A 24975-nucleotide genomic window follows, 5' to 3' on the forward strand; every position below is an offset into this window, starting at 1 on the left:
TCACTGCCTATGGTTTTGTTCTAAGGGTCTGATACAGCCCTAGGTGCCCTTAGAATCTCCTGAGGCCCCGTCCAGAGGCTCTAGTTCAGTAGGTGTGGGCAAGGCCCAGTGAGAGGGTGGGTGGAAGGGTCCTGGTGAGTCTGAACTGCGGTGAGGGTGCACTGGGGCTGAAGGGGGCAGCAGTGGGCAGGGGCCTCTGGAGTGAGGCTGCAGCATCGCACAAACCCGGGGCTGCCCTGAGGCAAGGCTGTCCTCACTGGTCAAGGGACAAGAACCAGGTAAGAACGGTTGGAGGGCAAGTTGCCACAGTCCTAGCTAAGAGTGAACGCCACAGCATCCTGGATAGCCTCACTCTTCATCAGTTCAACCCCCTTCCAGGGACCCTCATGGGGACGCCACAGGGGTTTCTGGCAGAACAAGAGCCTAAGATCTGTCATTCAGGCTGCCACATGGAGTGGAAACAGCCAGAGAAAGCTTCACCCCCGCCCCAGTGCCCCACATCATCTCTGAAGGTCAGTGGGTGCCCCCTAGCCACCACCCCGCCGAGGCTCCCAGTGGGCATTCAGCTCTGGGCTCAGGCGTCACTGAGCTTTCTCGGAGCCTCCCTCAGCCCTTCCCTCGCGCACTGAGGTCAGCGCTTCATTTATGGAAGGCACACCTGGAGCCAAGAACAGCCACCTGACTTGCTTACATCCAGGGCACGGAGGCAGGGTGGCTACCCCCCCCCCCCCGCCGCATTAATCCCCCCTCTCGCTGGGCTTCGCCCCCGAGCACTTCAGAACACAGTCCCCCTGCCTACTGTCATACATCTCCTATTAGGGCAGGGGGAGCCCCTGCAGGTCACCTGGCCCAAGCCCCTCAATGTGGGGAGAAGAAACTGAGGCCCAGCAGGGATGAAGCTGCCCCAAGACCCAGCTCCTGCATCTCTTGTTCCCATGCTCGAACCACTATGTAAACCAAGTCCTCCCCTCCCAAAGGCATCTGAGCTCCCATTGCCCCCCCCGCCCCCTGCAGGGTCCTGAGCCAGAGGCACTGCTGTCAGGGCACAGGCCCACCTCGTGCCCCTGCTGTCCCTCCTGTACGCAGGCCACAGAAGTCACAGGTGTGTAATTCCCAGGCCACCTGGGGCCAGCTGGCAATGAGGCAAGCAAGGCGTGTCCCTCCCCCCCCCCTTTACATCAGATACACACACTGCAGGTCCGAGACCTCCAAGCTCAGCCCCTCAACTGCATACCCAACGAGGGGAAGGGCCTCAGTCAGGGTGGAGCTTTTCCTGCCTTGCAGCCCTGAGCGGCCAGCTCACCCAGGGGCACAGTCAGGGTGGAGGCAGGTCTCTAGGGCACCACTCATGGGAAAAAGGCCCGACACACAGAGTGGTCACTAGCAGCTTGGAGCCTTTTGACCAGGAGTGGAGAAACAGGGCACGAGACCAACAGTGACATGAGAATTTCAGTTACAGCCCAACACACTACAGTCAGACTTCTGGGTGGCGTCCAGAAGCCAGAAGATGGATGGAAGGTCCTTTACAGACCACCTAGTCCACCATTTTATAGATGGCAACACTGAGGCCCAGAGAGCCTCGATAACTTGGGAGCAAGGCTCTGGCAAGGAGAAGCCAGGGGCTCCTTGCCCCTAGCCAGTGAGCTGCTGCAGCTCAAGGAGCTCACTCGAGACTGGCCTAGTGGCAGAGAGAGTGGCAGGGGGAGGGGGAAGGAGAAGCCACCAGCTCTGTGGCCACACCTGTCACACTTCACCCTCGTCCCAGTCAGGGCAGCAGCAGCATTTCCCTGTGAGAAACTAATTGCCCATCTCCTCCAAGAGCTGCCTCCACGGGCCCATCCTGCCCTCCGCCCCTTGGGCCACGAGGGCCAGGCCGGGCCATGCTCGCTCCCACAAGAAGTCCACGTGGCCCCTCTCAGCTCTGCAGTTGGTCCAGGAGAGGCAGAGCTACCAGGGCGCCCTGGAGTTCCAGCGGCTGGGCAAGCGGTGCAGCCTCATGTCTTCCTTCTGGATGTGCTCGTAACAGGACTGGCGGGAGAGAGGCGAGGCTGAGGTGGGCTGGCCTGCCCGCTCCCAGCCATCTGCACAAGCTCTGGGGCCCAATATCGGGGTGCGCTCACCTCCCAGGTCTGGACCACCTCCAACTCAGCCCTCAGCCAGTCTGCAAGGAAATGGGGCCCTCCCTCTCCTACTGTGCTCAGGGATGCTGCCTGGAACCCACTCAGGGCCCCGGGGACCTGGGGGCTGGGATGCACTGTGGCCCCCCCACCCCCACCTGGACCCTTTTAACAAGGGCAGGAGCAGGTGCCGTGATGACGCTGCCCCTGGAGACACACACGAGCCGTGCATTTGAGCTCATCCCCACGATGTCGTCTGGGCCGGGAAGGGGTGGCCCACTTCCTGTCCCTCACCTCCAGGGCCGTGAGCAGGAAGTCATACAGGCCTCCTGTGTGGATGGGGTCCATCAGGTCACGGATCAGGTGGATCTCGGCTCCCAGGTGCTGGATTCTGGAGGACAACCACCCCACAGTGAGAGGGAGACAGGGGCTGTCAGGGTACAGATGGGAAAGCTGAGGCCCGGAGAGGGCAGGGTCCCAGGATCTGACCCAGAGTCCCACAAGTGCCAGGAGCAGAGTGTGGACCACACCCCAGGTGTCCAGCCACCCAGGCCAGGGCTCCTTCCTCAGCTGCTCAGTGCCTGTCCAAGAAAAGCTGCGTCCGTAAACCTCAACGTTCAAAGACTTCAGAGCGTGTCTCGGTTGGGGGTGGGGTAGGGTGGGAAGGGATCCTCCTGCAGCCCACCCCCAGCCCCGAGCCCAGCTGGGGCTCACCGGGCACGCGACACCACGTAGATGAGCAGTGGCAGCAGGTCGTCCATGGGCAGCTTGTGCTCCTGGCCCAGCACCCGTGACACGGTGGCCTCAATTTCCCCATATGTCCTCTCCAGCACCTCCAGCTTCTCCCGGGGGTCTACCGTGGTGCTGCAGCAGGGAGCTGGCTCCAGATCAAGGCCATTGGGCCCAGTCCCAACTGGGGCCCCAACACCCCTGCCTCCACCCCCACCCTCCCGAGGGCGCGGACTCACATGATCCTCTGCAGACACTCGGTAGCTGACAGGAAGCAGTTGTCCCTGACCAGGGAGCATCTCTGCAGGGAGGGACAGCAGGCTGGATTAGGCTGCAGTCCCCCTGCGCTGTCACCTCCTCCTTCCCGGGGCCGCAGCTGGCCCTGAGCCCCTTGCCGCCTACACCTTCCCTATCGCCGGCTTCAGCACAGCCCTGCCCAAGGGTTGGGTGACCCAGGGCAAGTCACAGCTCCACTGTGAGCCTCAGTTTACTCAACTGCAAAGTGGGGTAAATGGTCTCCAGGAGGTTGGGAGGATCAAAGTGGATAAAGACAATCATGACAGCCAACGGTCATGGGATGCCACCTAGTTCTGAGTGCCTCTGTCAACGGCTCTCCAACCCAAGGGCTTGTTGAAACACAGATTCTGGGCCTACTCCCTGAGTCTCTGACTCAGGGTCCAAGAATCTGCTTTTCTAACAGGTTCCCAGATGCTGCTGGTCCAGCAGGCACACGTGGAGAACCACTGCCTCGGGTGCCCCAGCCCACTTCCCCCTCACAACGATCCCACAAGGTAGTACTAATACTGCAGCAGGGGGTACTTTCACAGATGAGTGAAACTGAGGCACAGAGGCCAAGTATCTTGCCCATGGCCACACGGCCAGTAAAAGGGGTGAAGGCTGTGTTTGAGTGGCTGCCCCCTCACCCACACGGGAGGTGGAACAACACCTCCTGGCGTCTCCTGCCTCACCCCCTCTGCCCCGCCCCGGCTCCTCTGCAGCCTCTGAGCAGCAGGAGGCAGAGGGCTGCTCGGAAGCCTGAGCGAACTCTGGGTCCCCAGCTCAGGCCTGCCTCTCCCCGGGGCCGGTAATGGGCCCACCCTCCCACCTGATTAGTCGTCAGCTTGAGGTCCTTAAGGGGCCACAGGTGCCTGCAATTAAACAAGATGGAAGGCTTTGTTGGGAGCAGGGGGCAGGGTCTGAGGTCAGAGGACAAATTCCCTGTGCACCTTGTCCCCCGCAAGGCTGAGCGCAGCAAGTGGGTCCACAAGGGCATCCCGGAGCGCATGTGTGGAGCCCAAGGCAAGGGGAGGCTGGGAGGGATTCCAGGAGGAGGTAGCCCTTCATCTGGTCCCAAAACACGAGCGGGACTTGGACAGGGTGAGGAGACGGAGGGGCAGTGCTGCAGGCCAAGGGCCCCTCCTGAGCAAAGTCCTGGTGGTCAGGCCAGAGTGAGGGCGGAGGAGACTGTTCCGGAAGCTTGGTGAGCCAGTGCAGGCTGGGGAGCAGGAGGGACGCAGTCACCATGCAATGCAATGCAAGGCAGGGACTTGGGGAGCCTGTGGAGCAGGGAGGCCAGCGTGGAGGAAGTGGCACAAAGGCAGCAGCAGGGGTGATGAGGAGGGACACTTGGGAAGCTGCTGGTGACCAGGCCTCTCGGTGGTGACTGTCAGATGCAGGAAACATTCACCACAATGGAAAGAGAAACTGGGTTTGGGGGGTGGGTGGGAACCCAGAGGAGACCAGGTGTGGGAGGAGAGGGAGCGTCCATGCCCTCCATTGGGCAGGGGTCACTCGTAGTATCAGTGGACCAGAAGCAGCACTGTGGAGAAAGGATATTTCGGTGGCCAAGGATAGAAGGGAGGCCCTGAGCTGCTTCCTTTCGCCCTTCAGGATCTCCCCTCCTCTACTCTCAGTCTAAGAGCTGGAAGCAGGAGACCTTGCCCCAACCTCAGTGGTCAGTATTGAGGCAGGCCTGGCCAATATGCAGGGACAGCATTCAGGGGCAGGCTGAAGACCCAAGCCAAGCTAGTGAGGGAATTGAGGGGCCCTGCTGGAGCTGTTGGGAGGAGACACCAGCTCCCTGTGGGGACACGAGGGAGACTGAGCTGGGAGAATATAAACCTTGAGAGCTGGTGCCATGTTACCACAAGGGGGAGACAGAGACAGACCAACAGAGAAAGAGAGAAGTTGCTTCCCTTTGCCATGCAGTTAAGCACCTAGATTCAGCCACACCTGAATCTAGCCACATCAGCATAACCCTAGAACTTCACGGGTACATGAGCCAATTAACACCCCCCCTTTTTGCTAAAGACAATTTGAAGTGCGTTTGTAGCCTTTGCTACACAACAGTCCTGGTAAACGTGGCATCAGGAGAAGGCCTACTTCTGCACGTCCAGGAACTCCAGCAGCTTGGTGTCGGGGAAGAGGCTCAGGTGGGCGATGCCCTGGCTGTAGAGACCGTCCTCTCTCTCATGAAGAAGCAGGTAGAGAGTGAAGAGCTCTGAGTAGAAGCTGGGCAGCATGAGGGGCAGCACCAATCCATGCACCTGCAGGTCCCTGAGTGACAGTGACCAGGACAGGTTGGGGTCAGCAGGGTGAGTGCCTGGGGTGGGGGTGGGGATCACTATTTGGGCTGCCCCTCAGGGCATCCATAGAGCTCCTTGTCCTGCAACAGACAGTGTCCCTGCCTCCAGCCTCCTCCACTCCCTAGAAAATCCTCCCTAAGCCTGTTCTCAGTCATTCAGTCACTCAAGTGACATCTGTGGCCACCTCATGCTCTCGTTTGCCTCTGAGAGCCAATACGGCAGGTGGGGCAGGATTTGATCCCATTTGACTGACAGCAAAACCAGGGCCCCAGATGGACAAGCCCTCAGCAGCCATTCCAGGCTAGTCCAGTCTTGCCTCCTAGTTTTCTGTGCTTCCTAGGACTCCAGAGGGAAGTTCTCCCTCATGTCTCACCCCACATCCCAGGCCTCCTGCAAAGCAGTGACAGAGAGGCCTCTCTGACCAGGGTCTCTGGGCTTGGAATCTGAGGGTGAGTTGTAAGGTTTGGCCTCGGGGGTCCGGGGGAGACAGATTTAATGACCCACGTAACTCCTGCTCTGTGCGACCTCAGGCCCAGCCCCTACTGGGCCTCAGTTTCCCTATCTGTGCGCAGGGAGAAGGAGGGTGCCTGGGGCAGCTGCTAACCCTCTGCACACCAGAGAGATGAGGTGAAGATAACACAGGTAGAACAAAGATGCATTGTGCAGGGCCCAGCCTGGGCTGCTCAAGGAACAGAGGTCGTGGGTCACTCTGACCCTCAAATCGTCAATGAATAATGCTTGGTCAATAGCCTGAACCCTCAACACTTCCCCCAAGGGAGGCCCCAGGAGCAACGGTGTAAGGCCTCCTGGGACCCGAGCGTGGCTGCACAGGGAAGAGGACCCTGCAGACCCCATGGGAGCGGTCACCTCGTCTCTGCATCTTCATCTTCCTCTGGGGCCTGGCCTTTGCGCTGTAAGGCAACCCGCAGCAGACCCCTGCAAACCAACGAGAAAGGGACGGCATGGCTGCCACCTCCCACAGCACCGGAGTCACTAAAGGCCAGGGCAGGGTGCTCCACCCCCCAGAACCACGGAGCATGAGGCCTGCAGAGCCGAGCCCCCGAAATCTCAGCAGTTAGGAGCAGTTAGGAGTACAGGATGTCAGCCCGGGAGTCCTGGAACACCACAACAGAAGGAACTGCTGTGTCTAGGGCCCCTATCTGTAACGTCTGATGGGGTCACAGCTCAGCCAGGACTGGAGATGAGGTCTGAGTCCAGGGTCAGGCTCAGCTTAGAGTTCTCCTGGGGTCATGGGTCAGCCCAGGGCCTGGGGGGCTTGGACTCTGGCTGTGGTTGGGCCCTGCCATCATCTATCTTCTAATCCCTTTGCTCGCCAGCTGCACGCTGACCACTGAGGGAGAGGCACTATTTCTGCCCAGGGTGCCGGGCACAGCTGACACCTAGAAAGGGCAGAGCCCCATCCGCCTGGGCTCACAGGGCAGTGGTTGTCCCCAGGCACCACCGAGCTCACCTGTAGGCGGCCCAGAGTTCCCGGGCATGCTGCTTCACCTCCTCCTGGGCCAGCCCCTGCAGGTGCTTGTTAGCCCCAACGCCTGCATACGTGGCCTGGAAGGTCAGCATCAGCGTCCGGAGCAGCTTTCCCAGGGGGTGCAGCGGATTGCTCAGAGCCTGGGCAGCCGTAAAGGCAACAAAGAGACGCTCAGGGGCTGGAGCACAGAGTGCCCAGACACGACTCCCGAGACTGCTCCCACTTCAGAGATGGGAACGCTGAGGCCCTCTGAGGAGCAGGGGCCCACGGGCCCGTCGCCTCTGGTCAGCACCAGAGGCGGTGAGAAGGCCGCCTCCCGGAAGGGCCCCCCAGGCCTCTCACCTTCCTGAGGCACTGCTGCAGGGCCTCGCGCTCCCGGTGCTGCAGTAGCTCCTCCAGGATGTCTTCCATTCTGCACGCACTGTCCTCGGGGTGGGTCCTGGGGCACCGCGCACAGTCTCTCACCCACACCTGGGCCCAGGCCCACCCCCTCCAGAAAGCATTCCTCCCCAGCCCACTCTGAGCACCCACCCAGCCCCAACACAGGCCCTCTGGGTGCCCCCATGGGTGCACACGTGCGCCACGCCCTCACCTCTCGCAGCACAGGTACTCCTGGGACTTGCGCAGCGCCCGCGAGCTCTGCACGTGGAAGCCCAACAGGGCCTCCTGCAGCTCCCCAGGGCAGCCGGCGCGCACAAAGGCCCAGAAGGGGCCATAGATGCCCTGCCAGCGGCTCTCCACGGGGAAGGCGCCCAGACCCAGCTGCCTGCAATGGAGGTGGTGGGGACGAGGGGCAGATGGAGCTGTGGTTGTCAGGACCCTGTCCAGGCCATTGGAGATGGTGGGGACATCCAGCCTGGCGCCAAGTCAGGGCTCAGAGAGGGTGGATAGATTGGGGATGCAGAGGGGGCTGATCTCCACGGCTCCAGGAGGACAAAGCAGAGGCAGACAGAGGGACAGAGAGAATCTACTCCGTGATGGAAAAGAGAGACAGGGGCACGCAGAGCCCTGGAAAGGAGACAGAAAGATCTGGAGAGCTGGAGGACAAGTCCAGAGAGTGGGGTCTTGGCCTAAGAGGGACCAGGGCCCGAAGTCCAGGATCCCCTGCCATGAGACCCCACCCACCCTCCCTCCTACCACAACCGGTTCCTTCCTGAGTTTGATCCTGTCGTGGCCAACAGGCCCAGGGGTCTGGCTATGTATGTGCCTAGTGGACACTGCGTAAGGGGGCACTGCCCTCCCATGTCACGCTCACAGATTTTCCTACACCTGCACCCCACTGGGCTGGGTCATGCCCCTAGGGTTTGCCATCCACGCCCAGCTCCTGCTGTCAGGGAGAAGAAGCATGCAGGGACAACAGGTCAAGTAATCACCTGTACCCCCTCCCCACATCCGAAATGCTGCCTGGAACCATTAGAACCACCGCCCACACCTCAACAGACACGGCGAGAGGCACCACTCGAACTACAGTTTTCCAAGGAAGAACTCTGTCCCCACAGCAAAGAAGCCTATCCTCTTCTCAAATACCCCATGATAGTGACAGTGAGGCCACTTAGCAAGTTTCCTTCTTTACCTTGGTTGCCAGGGAACTCAGAGCCAGGTTAATGCTCCATTATAACCACTGTAGGGCCTTATCTGTACCTCTCTTTCTTTTAAGCTCAACTCACACTTTTATTTTCTATTTTATTCTTGTTTGTTTTGTTTTATAAACTGTCTTGTACCCTTCCCAGAAAAAAGAGTCTAAGCAAAGCCTACATGTAATATTTTTCTCCTACATGTAATATTTTTGCGGCATGTGGAGTTATTGCCACAAAGCCCTTGATTCCAAGAGTCTCTGACGTGAGGGTTGTGTGACCTGGGCTCTCTGAACTCTCCAAAGAGCTAAGAGGAGGTACAGAAAGCCCCTCTGATGAGGCCTGAGTCCTTGGGATGGAAACACACACAGATACACCCCCACAGACAGGCCCAGGAATGCACAGCCAGACAGCCAGGCTCTTACCTCTTGCGGGTGCTGCTCGGGTCTGGCGGGAGGGCAGCTGTGTCCAGCACACCCTGGGTGTGCAGTCCTCCCCCTGCCCCACTGCCAAAAGAGCCCTCCAGGGTGAAGCCAATGGGGAAGGTGACCTTGCCCTGGAAGCCAGGAGAGGGAGGCAGGGATGTCTGTCCACCCCTCTGTCTGCCCAGCCGCCCTCCCACCCAATCACGACAGGCCTCGTGCTGGCCTTCCTGGGTCAGAGGCTAGGGACTGCTGGGTGCCTTCCCATCATCACTCAACCTGCCCCATCTCAAGCGGCTCATAGTCCTCCACCCCTGCAGGAGCCCCCGACCAAGAACTGTGCCCGCTGCCCAGGGGCTCATCTCTGACGGAGGAGACAGGGAGCGAGAGAAGAGACTCACAGATCAGAATGGGGGAACCACTGCTGTGGGGCAGGGGGAAATAAGTCCAGAAGTAGGCAGAGGCCTGGGCAAGGCGTGGGGTGGTACCAGCCCTGGGTGGCGGGAAGTCACGGGGTGCTACCGGCCCTGGTGGAGGGAAGGCACTGAGTGCTACCGGCCCTGGCAGGGGGGAGGCATGGCGTGCTACCAGCCCTAGGGGGAGGGGAAGGTAAGGCACAGGGTGCTACCGGCCCTGGCGGGGGGAAGGCATGGGGTGCTACCGGCCCTAGGGGGAGGCATGGGGTGCTACCAGCCCTAGGGGGAGGGGAAGAGAAGGCACAGGGTGCTACCGGCCCTGGCGGGGGGAAGGCCTGGGGTGCTACCGGCCCTAGGGGGAGGCATGGGGTGCTACCAGCCCTAGGGGGAGGGGAAGGGAAGGCACGGGGTGCTACCGGCCCTGGGGGGGAGAAGGCATGGGGTGGTACCAGCCCCAGGGGGAGGCATGGGGTGCTACTGGCCCTGAGGGGGACAATTATTCACTGCATGGGGCTGTCCCATTCATAGCACTCCCGGTCTCCACTCATTAGACGCCACAGTGTCCTGCAGTCCTTACGAAACCCAAACAACCCCCACATTTCCAAAAGCCTCAGCAGAGACACACCTGCCTTCTGCTGGGTCAGCTCAGGCAGGAACATACTGCAGGACAGTGACTCCAGGGCTACCTGCCCAAGGCACTGATGCTGGTGGTGGAGGGAGGGATTCCCAACTAGGGGCCAGGAGGGGGACAGAGCCAGGAGACCACCAGCACCTTCTGCACCCAAGGCAAGCCCGCCTGTCCCCTGCTGACTCCTGCCAGGATCCAATCACAGCTCCGCAGCAGGAAGTGTGGCTGCCCCCGCCCCTGGATGTAGTGGAGATGCGAGGTGCCCTCCACTACCTTCTCCACCCATGCCCGCACCCTCAGCCCTGGGTCCAAGCAGGGAGATGACAGACTCCAGCCAAGGCCTTGGCAGGGAGTACAGCGGGGTCTCAGGGGCCCTCACCTTCCCCACAAGGGTCAGGTCCCTGGTGAAGGTGCCCTCGTACAAGGAGTCGTCTTCAGAGAGGAGGATCCCTGGGCCCTAGGGAAGGAAGACAGTAGGAGAGTAGGAGCAGTGGGTTAGGAAGGGCCAGGAGACTGAGGGTGGGGAGGGGACAGTAGGAAAAGGGGAGGCGGGCATTGACCCACAGGCAAGAGTCCTGAGCCCTGTCACACCTCCCAGGCATGTGCCCAGGTGGGATGCCAGCCCTTGGCCCGCTGTGCACTGAGCACCAGCCCCATGAACCTCATCCCTGGGTTACCCTGAACACCACCCTGGGACCTTGGCTCCTCCTCTCCAACAGCCTCTCTCAGGAAGCCCCCTGGGGGTCCCTGCCTTCTCTCTTATGGCTCAGGAAATGCTGGGCTTCTCCTGAACCATCCGCACTGCCCTGTCACTGACCCCGGGGGTAGTGGAGCTGATCAGGCTCCCTTGCTGCACTGGCTGCCAGGCAGCTCAGACCCAAACGAGATACAGTTTGTGTTCTGCTTATTTCTGAATCTATTTTATGTGCCTATTCCTGCCTTCTCTTCCTCCTTCAATCCTTTCCAGAACAAAGTGGAGCATAAACAAACAAACAAGCCATAATAACAGTAATAGCCATCAGGCCAGAGCCCTACTCTGTGCCAAGCACCTGGCAGGGTGGGGGTGAGGCAGAAGGCGAGTGATGGTGCGCCTGGGCTCAGGAGCAGGTTCTCTGACCTCTTGGAGCCTCACACTTGTCATTCATACACCAGGGACCATGACATGACCTGCAGGCCTGGGAGGATCCCACGAGATCATGCTGGGAGGCTCAGTCCAGAGCCAGGCATCCAGTTAGGGGTCTATAAATGCCGGCTGCAGAGGCTGCTGGCATCGTCACTACCATGTAGTCCATTCTTCCATTTCATTGAGTCTTTACAATAAGTAGTTAACCTGAATTGATGATGGGGAAATTGAGGCTAGGAGGGGCAGGGACTTGGCCAAGGCCAGGGTAGGTGGGTGCAGAACTGGATGCCAGCCCAGATTCTGGCTCTCTCCAGCACCTAGGAACCGAGCTTCCTGCCCCACCCACCCATGACGGGCCTCAGCTCAGCTTCGGGGACCCCAGAGCAGGGAGGCTCCAGAATTCAGCCCCAGAGCAGGGAAAGGGTAGCTCAGGACATACGCAGGTCACCCCACTCACCACCATCTTGTCTGCCTGGAAGGTCCCCTGGTAGCAGACGCCTGCCTGGGTGACCATGACCCCTGGGCCATGGCGCTGGTCAGCCTGCCACATGCCAATATAGCGCTCACCCCTGAGGGAGGAGGGGGCGTGGCGAGAGTCGGATCAGAATCCTTCCCATACACCTTCTGTGTGCTCTGCTGGCACAGGGGGGTAGGCAGACAAGGAGCAATGACATTGCCTGAATCCACTCAACTCAGGCATGAGGCAGGTGAGATCAGGACCCCCCCCTAAGACGAACAGCAGATGGAGGGGGAAGGGAGCCTGTCTGGGGGAGGGCACCCTGGCAGCCTTCCTGGAGAAGGTGGTAGGAAGGACAGATGGAGTGGGGGGTACCATTCAGGCACATGCAAAGCCATGGAGGCAGGAATGTATGACACATGTGGGGACGTTCAGCAGTCTAGAAGGCCAGAGGGGTGCACGGGCGGCACAGCTGGGTGAGGTCAGAGGACGAGGCAAGGCCTCGAATGCCAGGCCAAGGACCCTGGGCTTTGTCTTGCAGCCCAGAGAGCCTGGAGGGGCTGTGATCCTTGGATGGGGCAGATCAGGGGTCAGAAACTCCTCCCCAACAGAGCAAGGAGGCCAGAGTAGGGGGCTCCTGCCGTCAAAGAGGTCAGGGCTCCTGCACCCTGAGCCTCAGCAACAACCACAGGAGCGCAGAGGGAGTGAGGGACTTCACAACATGCTCGGGGGACAAACGACCCACGGACTACAGGGAGCCCGCGCCCTGAGGCAACTTGGTCCGTGAGAGTCCTCTCTGGCCCCCAATCCTGGGGGGTGGCTGCAGAGCGCTCACCTGTCGCTGTCCTCCTCAATGCCGTAGCCGCTCCTCTGGCCCCTCTCCCAGTGGCCCGTGTACTTGCAGGGCTGAGGGGCCTGTGGGGTGCTCTCTAGGACCCCAAATCCATGCCGCAGGCCCGCCTGGAAGTAGCCCTTGTATACCTCATCAGTGCCATTCCTGGAGAGGGTCACCAACAGCTGGCCCTGTCAGCCCAGAGGACACGCCCGTCCCTCGAGCCCACCCAGCCATCAGGCCAAGGGTCACTTACTCACAGATGCCATAGCCGCTCATGCTGCCTTCCCACCAGTGGCACTTGTAACAGTCAAACTTGTCCTCAGAGGCCCGTGGCACCAGGCGGATGCCAAAGCTGTCAGTGTGGGTGGAAAGGGACGGAAGTCAGCACGAGGGCCACTGTCTGGCCCGAGACACCCGGTCACACCCCCTCCATGCCACCCAGGAGTGTTCCTGCCTCCAAGGGCCTTCTCAGATCTCACAGGTGCTCAGCTCCCTCTCTTCTTCCCAAGGGCACACCCCCCTCCATCCTGAACCCACGCACCCTGGGCGTGCCTTCCGGTCCTAGAACGCTCTCTCAGACCTGCCCCCTCCTCAGGGCCTCAGTTCCCCTTTTATACAATAAAGGGAGCTGGACCAGATGGCCTCTAAGTTCCTACTTGAGGTTTGGGAATTTAGGATGGAGCCAGGCTGGTGACGGCGGTAGGATGAAAACCTTTTCCCAGCTCACATGACCCCCTGCATCAGCCCCAGCCTCACCCATGCTCCAGGCCCTGGCAGAAGTTCCCCACATGATTCCGCCCGTCTGGCCACTTCAGGGTTCCCCTGGAACACAGTCGAAGTCCACCAGCATCAGGCCCACCAGACCCATCCTTTAACACACCCAGGACCCCCAGCCAGCCTCTGCTGCAGACTGTCTCAGAGGCCTCGATTCCCCTTGGATGGGACTCTCTGCCCCGACTCAGCCCTCTTCTCTGAGCTCTATGACCCCATAGGGGCTCTTAGCCCTTCTCTACTCCCGGCACACACACCATACCCCGCAGAGAGAGCTCTGGAAACATCCACGTTCCCTTTTTCCCTTGACTAACAGGAAGCTCAGAGCTAAACTTCAAGCTCAAGCCAAACGCTAGTCCGTGGGGCTTCTACCATCCTCCTCCCCTCCTCTGACACGGCATTTTTTTTTCTGTCTTTTTGTTCATAAGCTTCCTCAAGCCCTTTCTGGAAGTAGACAGGCTATCAGAAACTAATGGACATGCTTGCAAGCATAACCTTGACAAATCCCTTCTGCTTTCCGGGTCTTGGTTTTCCCAACTGCAGCACAGGGTGAGGCCATATGTTCTCCAAAAGCCTGCCTGCCTGTGGGGTCGTGCAGACCGGCGACTGAGGCCAGGTTCACCCTATAACCTGCCCCGAGGCCTTGGGCAAGTCCTGCACCTATAAAATGGGTGATGACACTCCCCCAGAGCATTCTTGTAAGAACTGATGAAGATAAGATGTCTGCAAACCATTTCCACCCCCAACAGACAGCGCTATGTAGATATGAGAATGACGCTTCCACCCTCCGGAGAACAGGGCAACGGCAGGCCCACAGGCCAGCCAGCTGACGTCTGCCCCTGCTCTCCAGCGTCACCATCAGCAAGACTTTACTTGGCACAGACCCACTACAGGCCAGGCGCTGTCCAAGAGGACTTAAGAGAGACTCTGGGGAACAAACAGAACTGACCAACTGGCCACAGCAAGTAACAGCTTTCAGCTCCTGCCCCAAGGCAATTAGTCCATGCGGCTCCTGGCTGCCCCTCAGACCTCCAGGGGGAGCCCTGCCTGCTCGGCCCAGAGCCCCGGTCACTCACTTGCCATGGGGCCTGCCCCGGCACCACTGGCCCTCGTAGGTGGCCTGGCAGAGCCGGCCCTCAGCGCGGAAGGTGTATGCTGCGCAGCGGCAGGTTGGGGGTTCAGAGGGCTCCAGGCCTGCCCCCAGCACCGGGAAGTCCTTCTTCCCACGCAGGACCTGGCACACAGCCTCGGTAACCTTCCTCTGCCAGACCACCTGGTGGGGACAGGGGAAACACAGGACAGGTCACTGATGCTGGAGGCAGCCCCTCTAGGAAGCCTTCTGGGGCGGCTCCAGGTACCACCCCCTCCACTCCCCACCTCCCACCCCGCTCTGTCACTTGGGGAACCTCCACTTACTCCACGCTGCTCCTTAAGGCCCTGCATCCAGACCTAAGATCCTGTCTGCAGTTTCAGGGGCCCAGAGGGGCCAGACACAAGCACCAGGCAGGGATCAACACAGGCTCCAATCCCGGCTTCACAGAGAAACATACCCTGTTCTCTGGCACTCTGATGCCTGACCTCAGACTGACCCCTGACACTCTAACCATGACTCCAGAGGCCTGACACTCCCACGGAGCCTCCAGGGTTGTATACTTATGCCCTCCCCACATCTGTCGCCCTCCCTAACTTCCCTGACCCCACCCCCTGAATTCATAGTTCACGCCCCCTCACCTTGCCCTGAGGGTCCTTGGAGCAAAAGGAGAACTCTTCCTCGGGCGTGAGAAGGTGAAACGTGCACCTAGACAGATGGAGGCGATGAGTAGGCCCCAGCTCTGTCCAGGAGGGTGTTGGAGGAGGGCCCAAGTTAGAGCCCCAGGGTGCGGGCAGTGGAGGGGTGGAAGGGGTGGAGGGAAGGAAGGTATGAGGTGTCACTGGAGGGGGTTGCTCACCTGTCCTGCCTAGGATCCACCCACACCAGCTTCAGATCAAAGGTGTGGACATTGTGGCCCTGGAAAAAGACGGGGCACAGATGTCTTCCAGAACCCAGACCAGACACTCACCTACTCCTCCGACCCGGCCTTGCCCCCAAGCACCAGCCCACTGGCACACTCCACAGTGTCTCCAGGCTGCCTGATCCAGCATGCCCAGCCGGGCGTCCCTCACCACCCCTGCCTGCTCTCCACCTCCAGGGAGCTCCTCCATCTCCCTTCCCACTCAAGGGCCTGGCCAGGAAGCCGGGGTCAGCCTCTTCCACCCCCCAAGGCCTGCTCCATCATGGCCACCAGAATGCTTTTCTGGAAATGCAGCTCAGACCCCACTGGCCCCTGCTGGAAACCTCTCTAGGGCTCCTACTTCCTGGGGGACGGAGACCTCACTGTGAGCCTAATGCCTGAGACCACACAGACCACTCCCAGCTCCCGTGCCCCATCCTCGCCCTCCCTACACCACACATCACAGCCACTCCACATTCGCACCTTCTCGAGCTTGCCCCAAACTCTCCTCCACTGGAACCTCTGCTCATGCTGCTCCTCCTACCTGGATGCCCTCCCTGCTCTGAAAGCCAGACCGAGCACCCCTGCCTCTGTGAGATTTTGTGTAGCGGCCTCCTGTCCAGCCCAGGCAGGCCGGTCACTGTCCCACTGCCTCAGGAGGAGGCACAGGCCCAAGGCTGAAGGGGAGGAGTGTGCCAGACTCAGGCCAAGGACAAGAGTGGATCCGGCAGAGACAACAGGACGTGCAAAGGTCCAGAGGTGGGAAAAGGCTGAGTGCATTTAAGTGACAGTATCTTGTCAGCGTACGTGGAGCAGAGTGTGAAGTGGGGAGTGGAGGGGAACTCAAACTGAATCAGAACAAACCCCAAAACCAGGCTTCAGGAGACACGGGTTTGGGCAGGACAAGTAGCTTCCCTCCCGGGCCTCAGCCTCCCTGTGTGCAGGGGAGTTCCCGACTGACACTGGAAGGGGACAGAGGAGACAGTGCCGTGGCCATCACAAGTACAGGATGAGCTCAGAGGCACTCAGCACAGTCAAGTTTGCTGGCCACGTGACAATCCCAAACCCAGGCCTGGCTCCCTCCTGACTTCTGTAATGCTGAGGGCCCAGGCACAGCTTCCGTGGATTCTCTTCTCCAGAAGCCTTGCATGTGCCCTGAGTGGTTCATCCAGCCCTCCTCAGCCACCAAGGGCCACCCTTGACCTCCCATTTGGGGCTCGTCTCCTACTTGAGGAAGAGAACTAAGAGTTGTCTGGTATCTGCTGAAGGACAAACTCACTCACAATTACCCCATTTTCCAGATGAGTAAACCAAGGTGAAGACATTTAGCAGAGAGCCAGCTGGGAAGCGCTGAGGCTGGGATGCACCTCGAGTGGCCCTTCCCCACAGCCCACACTCCTTCAGGGACAGCTCCCACCTGCTGCCCCCACCCCAGCACTCTGTCTTTCTGCCCCCGTCACCTCCCCATGAGCCCAAGTTCTCACTCCCAGCTGCCTTTCTCCTTCCCACTCCTTTACCAACCAGACCCCAGACCCCCACTGTGTCCCCAAGACCTCTGGTCAGCCCCTCCCCAACCTGCAGCAAGACGAGGGCATCATCAAAGAGCAGCACACGCTCTGCCCGCAGCGGGGTGACTGTCACAGGTACGTCCTGGCTGTCTTGCAAGAGTCGGCGAGCAGGGATGCAGAGCACATCCTGGTGGGGGGAGGCGCAAGGCTCAGGCACCACTGTCCTGGCCGCTGCTGGCTGCGTCTCCTGGAGGTACCCAGGTCAGTGATAGACACTGGGGCTCTGAAGCCTGCAGCGTCATCCCAGCCACTCCCAGCAGGGCAGCACAACTTCTCCCGAAGTTTCACTTTGTCCTGCCCGGCCCCATCTCGAGCAGTAGCCCCAGCTAAACCCCCATCAAACCACATCTCACCCGGGGTTCTGCAATCCTGGCCTCTCTTTGGCAATTCTTGTCCCCTTTACCTGCTCTCCTAATTCTCTGGGCCCCAAGCCTGTCACACTCTCAGGGCACAGAGGACTTTCCCCCTGCAAAGGCAGTACATGCCACAGTGGGCAGTGACGTGGGGATCCAATCATTTGACATTCCAGGAGAGAGGGTCAGTTCTGCTGACCACGCTTTCCCAGAGCCAGCTCACAGCCTGGCCCAGGAGGTGCTCAGCAAATGGGTGAGGATGCTAGACAGAGGGACCTCACAGCCACCTGGTTCAACCACCACCCCCACTTCCATACAGGGGAGCTGGGGCACAGAGAGTACAGCAAGCAGCTCGAGCCACCCAGCAGGTCCCTAGCTGACAGGAACCCCTTCCCTGACCGCCCCTCAGGCCTTAAACTCACCCTCGGCCGGCTGCTCAGGGTGTGCCAGAGGGCCTGCGTGGCCACAGCCTGGTCCAGCGCCTGCCTCATGAAGGACTGCAGGTCCCCAAAGAGGGTGGTTGTGTGCACCACCAGCTCCCGGGTGGGGTGATGCTGCGGGGGACAGAGCGGCCAGGGCAGGGGGCTTAGCAGAACCTCCCTCCACCCTGTGATGGCTGCCCCAGCCCTGGCCTGGCCCCAGCTGGTCAGCAAGCCTGGGTCTAAGCCAAAGTTTTCCCTTTTCTCTCTGCCAGCTCCTCCTCCAGGGAGAGGCCAACATGAAGGAGCTTCCAGGGGAGTCAGGACCATTCGATGACTCCCCTAGCTGGGCCTGGGCCCTGTGCCCTCACCCCCAGTACCTGATTCTACATCTGCTCTCTGGGTCTCCACTGGCTCCACCAGGGCAGAGCCATGTACCTCAGATACCCCAGGGCAAGGACATGTCCCTTCAAACCCTCCAGAACAGGGTCATGTCCCCAAGGCATGGCCGGGTCATTCTCAAACCAGGGTTCCTGAGAAAGGCGGGTCCCCTAAGCCAGGGCCCCATTTCTCCCCTCCCTCAGCTTCCTCACAGGCGACAGGCCCAGTGAGCAGCACCTGGACACCCTGCCACTCCTGCTACCTACCTCCCCGATGGTGTCGCTGAGGCTCAGCAGGAGGAACACATACTGCTGCACGTGATAGGTGAGCGGCTGGCAGAGGACCTCGACCAGTGCTGTGCCCACCGAGCCCTCGGAGCTCATGCCCCACAGGAGCTGCCGTAGTACCTTCCGCTGGACCCGCCAGTACCCGCTGAGTGGAGGGAGGGCCACACACCACCTTCACTCTCCCCTCCTCCACTCCCGCACCCACCACCATCGCCTCCCTGCCCTGGCTAAGCCCCCCAGACCCCAGAACCAGTCTCAGACTCCCAACCTCTCTCCTATCAGATCAACAGAGTGCCTGACGCACCGTACTGGAGAGTTAGTAGCAATACCTCCGGGTTAGAACGGATCACTGATTACAACCATCCACCCCGAGGAGGAGTGCCCCTCCTTCCCCACCCAGGGTCAACCCTGCCTAGTGGCCTCACCAGGCTTCCCTCCCTCTCTTCGGATGTGGATCAGCGTGCAACTGTGAGAGCTCAGGATGTGTCACGGGCTGTGACACTCACTGCTCTGGGGACCGGGCTTCCCCAACCCTTCCCGCCCAGACACCCCCACCCACTCAGAGGCCCATGAGGCACCCCACACTCACCTCCTCCTCTTTGCTGCCTTCTGGAAGGCCTGCACCACCATGCAGCTCGTGTAGGACTCGATGTACCTGCAGGCAGCACAGAGGACATTCTGCAGGCCCAGCGCCCAGCTCCAGACCCAAGCCCCTACTCTTTTGGGGCCCCCAGATCCCACTCGCTGAGTGACTGCAGCCCTGAGGGCCCAGACAGTGGCCTGGCTCTGGGCACTGGTGACCTCCAGTCCAGACTGACCCAACTAGACAATTCTAACTCACAAAGTCTTTCTTCCCTCGAGGCCCCAAGGCTCAGGTCTAGGATGTCTGAGCCTGCTCCAGGCTAATGCTCAAGCCCACTGAGGCCGACCCCAGCTGAGCCCTGCCCCAGGCTGAACCCAAACCTTTGTCTAAGCCCTGACCCACGTGAGCCCTAGTGCCAGGTGGTGCCCTGACGCCCAGGCCGAGCCCCAGTCCCCCTCGGCGTCTTACTCCATGTAAACCTGCAGGACACGGTCAGCACCACGCAGCAGCAGCAGGGACTCCAGCCCGACAGAGTCCGGGTGGCACAGCCTCTCCTGCAGTGAGTGCAGGCTTTCCTCCGTCACCTCCCAGAGCTGCTGGGAGCTCCAGTGCAGCTGCTGCAAGAGCCGCAGGCACTCTCTGCCCTGGGGGTCCGAGGGCTCTGCGGCTGGGGTGGGAGCACAGCCACACTGTGAGGGGGACGGGGACCGCTCCACCTTCCATGGAGCACACAGAGGCCTCGGGTGGTCAGCCAAGGGCCAGCAGTACCCCCCAGCCCTGGAGCTGCAGCCAGGGTCCCGCATCCCTGGGGTCCCTGGGACAGGACTGGAAGCCCACATGCCCCCTTAAGCTCAGCAGGGAACGAGCAGGCTGGAGGGGTCAGAGTAAACAGGGGCATGTCCCTCACTGGACAGGAACAGCACTGATGACCTAGGGGCACCAAGTACACTAATTCCCCCGAGTCTGTGGGCTTCCTCAGATCCAGAATGTGGAGTGTGTAGGGTCCTGTAATCTCTGCCACTCACAGATGCATGGACAGAGCCTCTGAGAGGAAGGCACCTGCCCAAGGTCACTTCACAAGTGAGACCCACGCTGGAAGTAACACCTAGGCACCCAGCCTTCCAGGCGTGCACCGGGTGAGAGCAAGATCAGAATCCAGGCCCGTGCGCTGGGAGAGCTGGAATTTTGTCTACACACAGCCGGGTCTGGGCTAGAACAGGGTTCATGGCCTGGCCTCTCTGGGTACCTTTGAGAAAGGAGCAGCCAGCACCTAAGGGCCAGGATCCCAGGCCCATCAGAAGATGCCAACACCAAGTGTCACCACTCCCATTTGAGGATGAGAAAGCTGCAGTTCAGAGGGTCCAACAAGGTAGGACTCCTGTCCCTGGGAGGGTTCCTGTGTCCCCCACCCTCCCCACTGGAGAGCCGAGACTCACCGGTCATGAGCAGGGGCTGGAGGACAAGGCTGTTGGTGCGGGCCAGGGTGGCCGAGAAGACCTCCTCCAGCCGCAGCAGGGCTGCCTCCTCAGGGCTGCACATGGTCAGGGTGCTGGACTCAGGACCTGTGAACAGGTCACAGACTAGAGCGAGATAGCACCAGGACAGCAGGGTCAGTGCCCGTACTCTCAGGCCATGTGCCCAGAGCAAGGCCCATGACCACCCCACATCAGAATTGAGAAGTGAGCCCAAGTCTCCTCAAAGGGGTGAGTGGCCACTGACCCCTGCCCCACTCTACACCTGGGCCCAGCTGAGGAGAGCCTGAAGGAGTGGGAGAGAGGGCTCAGACTGCCAAGGGAAGCATCCCTTCTTATCCAAAAAGGCAGATGCTCCTCAAGTCCAGTTCTGGCCTCCTCATTCCCTTGAGCAAATATCCACCATGGCTCCCAAGGGCTCAGAGTAATATCTAGTGGTGCTCTGACCTAGCCCCCTCTCCACTGAGCCTCTGCAAACAAGGACATACTGTCAGAGGAGCACAGCCTTTTACTCAAGGCCATGGCTCAGGACTCCCTGTCACCCAATAGGGCTGTGTAAGAACGGAGGGTCTGTGGGAATGAGGAGGGGTTTCCTGCTGGAGCCATGAGAGGTGGGCAAGAAATAAAGAGGTAGAGAGGAAGACAAGGCACACAGGTCGGGGAACCATGAGAGCAATGGCTCGTGGGCATGAGGGCCCAGGCTCTGTGGGTGGCCCACCAAGAGCACCCAAGTGGCCGATGGAGGAGCCATAGAGGACCTCAGAGCAAGGGAGTGGAGGGAACCAAAGTCAGACTTAGGAGATGGACTTGGTGACAGCTGCAGAGGAGATGGTGCTGGGCAGTGAGAGGATGAGGTCAGCATGGGCGGGAGCCAGACCCTCCATGTCTCCCAACACGGCTGATGCTGCTGGATGGGTCCTTGTCAAGATGTGGGGTCCATGGGAGTGGGGAGATGGGCTTGAACCTTTGGGCTTACTGCCCTGGAGTGAGGGACCCTCCAACCAGGAAGGGATCACCTGGGAATGCATCCTCCTGACCGCAGGAAGGGGCAGCAAGGAGTCTGGGCTCAAACCTACCAGGAGGACGGGCTGCAGCCTCCAATCAGACACAGCCCTCTCCCACCAGACCTTGGTGCCCTCACCTGGCAAAGGAAGTCATCTGCCCAGATGACCTGACCAGACGTCTCCAGGTTGAGAGTTAGAGAGTCTTTTAGCCCAAGACGCTCACTTTGTCTTCCCTGGCTTTGATGCTCTGAGGCTCTGGAGTTAGCTGACCCGAGTGGGGCGAGAGACATAAATTGAGGCAGCCGATGATGGGCAGATGACACAGGCAGACCCAAAAGGGCAAATGAGAAGGGGTCTCAGCCCTCCCCACCCAGCCCCTAGGACACCAAACAGTATCCCAGGCCCCTGGCAAAGCCTACGACTCCCAGAGAACTGCCTCTGGGCCAGAGTGGGGCAAGTGCCTCAGATCTCTGGCCCAGGGCCCAGGCCCAGGCATTCCTGCCCCACCTTTCCTGCTGCTGCTGCTTCAGGAGGGCGAGGCCTTGGGAGGGAGAAGCAGGAAGGGGAAGCAGCCTGACGCCCAGCTACAGCCTGCAGCCTTCTTTCTCTGCCGCCCCCTGCAGCAGCCCCAGCCACATGGGGGGGGGAGGGTTGGTTCAGGTCAGCTCAAGCAGACCAGGAGAGCCCAGCCAAGGGGTCAGGGTTGCAGCAAGTGTGGTCTGGACCCACCTGACCTTCCCCCATATCTCCAGAAACTGATGGAATGGAAAGGCCCTTTGGGGGATGACCTTTGACCTTTCTACCTCAGCTGGCAGTCAGGCAGGGTCTGAGCTGAGATGTGAGGACACAGGCTAAAGGCGGAGCAGGGAGGGTGCGGCCAGGATGGGAGGCGCAGACTGGGAACCAGATCAGGGTGAGCCAGTAACCTGTAGCAAATAATTCGCTGCTGGGAGGCCCTGAGCACCAGCAGCCCCTACACTCAGCTGGGGACCAGGCAGCCCCACCCCAACCAATGCCACACCCAGGACAGGGAGCTCTGGGCCCCTCTCCACCTCAGGCTTCCTCCTCCTCCCCACCATGGGGCTGGCAGCTGCTCCTCTCCCCTGGACTCATGGCCCACACCCCAGCTGCTCCCACAGGACCCCCCTCTGACCCCTACCCAGCTGTTCAGCCCTGGCCATGCCCCAGCTTCTCCAGAGCCCTGCTCCTCTCTGGGCCTCAGTCATCTCCTCCATGAAATGGGGGTCCAACTAGATCAGAGCTTTTCAAACTATTTTAGTCCTCCCTAAAAAGGATAAACTGAAGGAGGGGAGCTGCTCTGGGTTTGGGGACCTGGTCCTCAGCCTCCCGTACCTCTCAACGCAGCCTGGGGCCCCTTGGGATGAGTCTTAGAGACCCCCAGCTATCCCAGTTTGCAGACACTACTCTGGAGCCCTTCCAGGTGTACGGTCCCAAAGGGATCTCTGACTCTAGGAAATAAGTCCCGCTGCCGGAAGGAAAGGCCAGAAGTTAAGCATGGCTGATGAGGTGGTGCGGGGGCAGGGGAGGCTGCAGTTGAGGCTGAGGGTCTGGTCTGGCGCCAGAGGGGCCCTGCTCCCAGGCTAGGGAGTTTAGGGCTTCACCCTGGAGGTGATGAGGAGAGTGTGAGGGCAGGGATGAGGCCAGGGCATGAGTGTGCATGAGTGTGTGTGTTTGCAGGGGAGGAGGAGGAGGAGGTGTGGAACCTTAAATGAGCAAGACCCAGCAGGAGTACTTCCCTCTCAAACCCCAGTCCCACCCCCAACCCACCCCTCTCTGACCAAGGGCATGGCCTCCTTAGTCTCTCCTCCCATCCAGTTCTAAGGTTCCATGTGTACATATGAGGAAACTGAGGCCCAGGAAGGAACAGGAGGTCCCAGAGACAGTATCTGCAGAGTATGTACAGGACTCAGACCCAAGTCTCTGGCTCCCAGTTCCACCAGGCTCACAGGAGCTAGGTAGTTCAGAAAGGCTGGGCAATTCACCTGGGGTCATGCAGCAAGTTCCCGGCAGGGCCCAGCCTCCTACCTCCCCAGGCCGCCTAGATGCTCACCATGGGGCAGGCTGAGGACAGAACTGGCTAGTCTTGGCGTGCCCAGGTGAGTCAGCTGCCTGTCCCTGGGGTGATCTAACCAGCAGCCAGACCTGCTCTCTCCCCTGCATTCCTGGCCTCTGTTCATGCTGGGTCCCTCTTGGGCAGGGTCACTGAGGCCTCCCCTGCCCTCCCCAAGGCCTGGTCCCTCAGGCCCCTCGGCCACACCCTGTTATGGCACCCACTCTGGTATTTCCTGGTCTGGACAGGCAAGGAAGTTCTGCTTGCTGTGGAGGCTTTTTCCTGGGCTGACCTGGAGCCCCCTGGATCAACCAGCAAGCCCAGCGGTAAACAGAGGAGAGAGGGGCTGCCCAGGGGAAGAGGCGCTGGACTGTCACAGCTGACCTCTCAGAGTCTGCACCTTGGCCTCTCCCCAGCACCCTCCTCTGCCCCTCTGTGACTCCAACGTTCTTGTCCTAGATGCCCTCACTCCCAGTCTCTCTCTGGTCACATATTTCACAGCCTCTCTTCCTGTCCCTGCCCAAGCACACGAAGTCACTTTGGGAAACTGGAGTTTCCCAAACACGGGATCCTGTCCCAGCCACCAGGCATTTGCTCATGCCCTTCTCACTCCAGACAACACCAGCTGGCGTCACCTCCTCCTGGTAGTCTCAGACTGGATGAGGTCCCCGGGCCCTCCAACCTCTTGCCCAGCTAAGCCCCTGGGCACTGCGCTCGGGCGGTGCACGGCCCCGGGCAGGGGATGTCCCTGCGCTGCCCCTAAACCGGAGCCGGGTGACCACGGGGCAGGGAGGACGAAGCTGAACCCCTCTAGGACGGAAGGGGCCTTGGGAGAAACTCGGACGGCCACCACTCACCAGAGGTGAGTGCTACCGGGGACCGAGGAGTCGTGGAGCGACGGCGACGCGGCGGCCCGCAGGGGCGCGGAGGCGAAAGTCCCACCTGAAGCCAGGAGAGTGTGGAGCAAAGGAGCCCGCCCACAGACGCGCGACCTCCACCCCGTCCTTACCTGTGCGGTGCGGCCGCCGCTCCCTTCCTGCCGCCCGCACGCCACCCCGCCGGTCTCGGGGTGCGCCCTCTCGCCCCGCCACTCCGCGCTCTGCCCGCTCCCCCCACGTCCTCTCCTCCTGCCCGCTCTGCCCCCCCAACCTCTCCGCGCTCCACCCCGCCCCCCCGTGCCTCCCCTCCGTCCCCCGCCGCGCCAGTCTCGGGGCCCGCCCCGCCCCGCCCCGCCCCGCTGCGCTCCGCCCCGCCCTTCCGATCCGCCCCCGCCCCGCCCCGCTGCGCTCCGCCCTTCCGATCCGCCCCTCCCGGCCGTGTTGCCGGGGGCTGATGGGGCTAGGGGCCCGCCTGGGAAGAGGCTGGACGCGGCGTCCGTCTGCTCTCGCGCTGGAGGGCTCTCTTGAGCTCTCCTGTTGGCGTCCTCTGGGGTCCGAAGGCTCCTGGGACCCAGCACGGGTGGCGGGCGGAGAAGGAGGGGAAGAGGAAGGCTTGACCCCTCCGCCCCCACCAACACACGCACTCGCACGCCCAAGCTCGCCTCTCTTCCCAGGCAGGGGCTCCAAGGGGAGCCGGGCAGTGTCCGGGAAGCGGCCTCGGTTTCCTCGTCCCTGCGGGGCCTTCCCAGACCCATCGCCCACCGATTCTGACGCTCTGCGGGCCTGAGGTGCAGCCCCATGACCTCCTCGACCCGCACCGAG

At 60.8% G+C, this 24975-nt stretch overlaps 1 protein-coding gene across 12 annotated transcripts; it reads right to left on the reverse strand.

Annotated features, from left to right (window-relative positions):
* Window positions 1–739: 739 nt before the first annotated feature.
* On the reverse strand, window positions 740–24356 carry ALS2CL (ALS2 C-terminal like). Of its 12 annotated transcripts, none has more exons than XM_058556836.1 (27): window positions 24285–24356; window positions 21342–21469; window positions 20165–20290; window positions 19197–19395; window positions 18735–18800; window positions 18125–18290; window positions 17481–17612; window positions 16713–16832; window positions 15096–15154; window positions 14878–14944; window positions 14223–14419; window positions 13132–13197; window positions 12629–12727; window positions 12376–12537; window positions 11541–11652; window positions 10340–10417; window positions 8920–9050; window positions 7513–7686; window positions 7263–7359; window positions 6903–7060; window positions 6299–6367; window positions 5229–5402; window positions 3952–3994; window positions 3086–3147; window positions 2832–2981; window positions 2412–2508; window positions 740–2028 (listed from the first exon to the last, which is right to left on the reverse strand). In XM_058556836.1, exons 3-27 carry the CDS (start codon window positions 20265–20267, stop codon window positions 1948–1950), a joined length of 2862 nt encoding a protein of 953 aa, XP_058412819.1. In that variant the 5' UTR covers window positions 20268–20290; window positions 21342–21469; window positions 24285–24356; the 3' UTR covers window positions 740–1947. The 12 variants fall into 12 exon arrangements, with proteins under 12 accessions (XP_058412819.1, XP_058412858.1, XP_058412837.1 ...); XM_058556875.1 differs by having other exon boundaries at window positions 20165–20308; XM_058556854.1 differs by lacking the exon at window positions 24285–24356 and adding an exon at window positions 24133–24198.
* Between the last annotated feature and the right edge of the window lie 619 nt (window positions 24357–24975).

The sequence above is a fragment of the Diceros bicornis genome, chromosome 2 (genome assembly GCF_020826845.1).
Source record: "Diceros bicornis minor isolate mBicDic1 chromosome 2, mDicBic1.mat.cur, whole genome shotgun sequence".
Classification (NCBI taxonomy): Eukaryota; Metazoa; Chordata; class Mammalia; order Perissodactyla; family Rhinocerotidae; genus Diceros; species Diceros bicornis.

Coding starts and splice junctions, on each gene's coding strand:
- ALS2CL (XM_058556836.1), bottom strand. CDS start 20,267: ATGTGCAGCCCTGAGGAGGCAGCCCTGCTGCGGCTGGAGGAGGTCTTC. Junction 12,538..12,628: donor AGCGGCTATGGCATCTGTGA/GTAAGTGACCCT, acceptor GACCCTCTCCAG/GAATGGCACTGATGAGGTAT. Junction 11,653..12,375: donor ATTGAGGAGGACAGCGACAG/GTGAGCGCTCTG, acceptor CTCCTCCCTCAG/GGGTGAGCGCTATATTGGCA.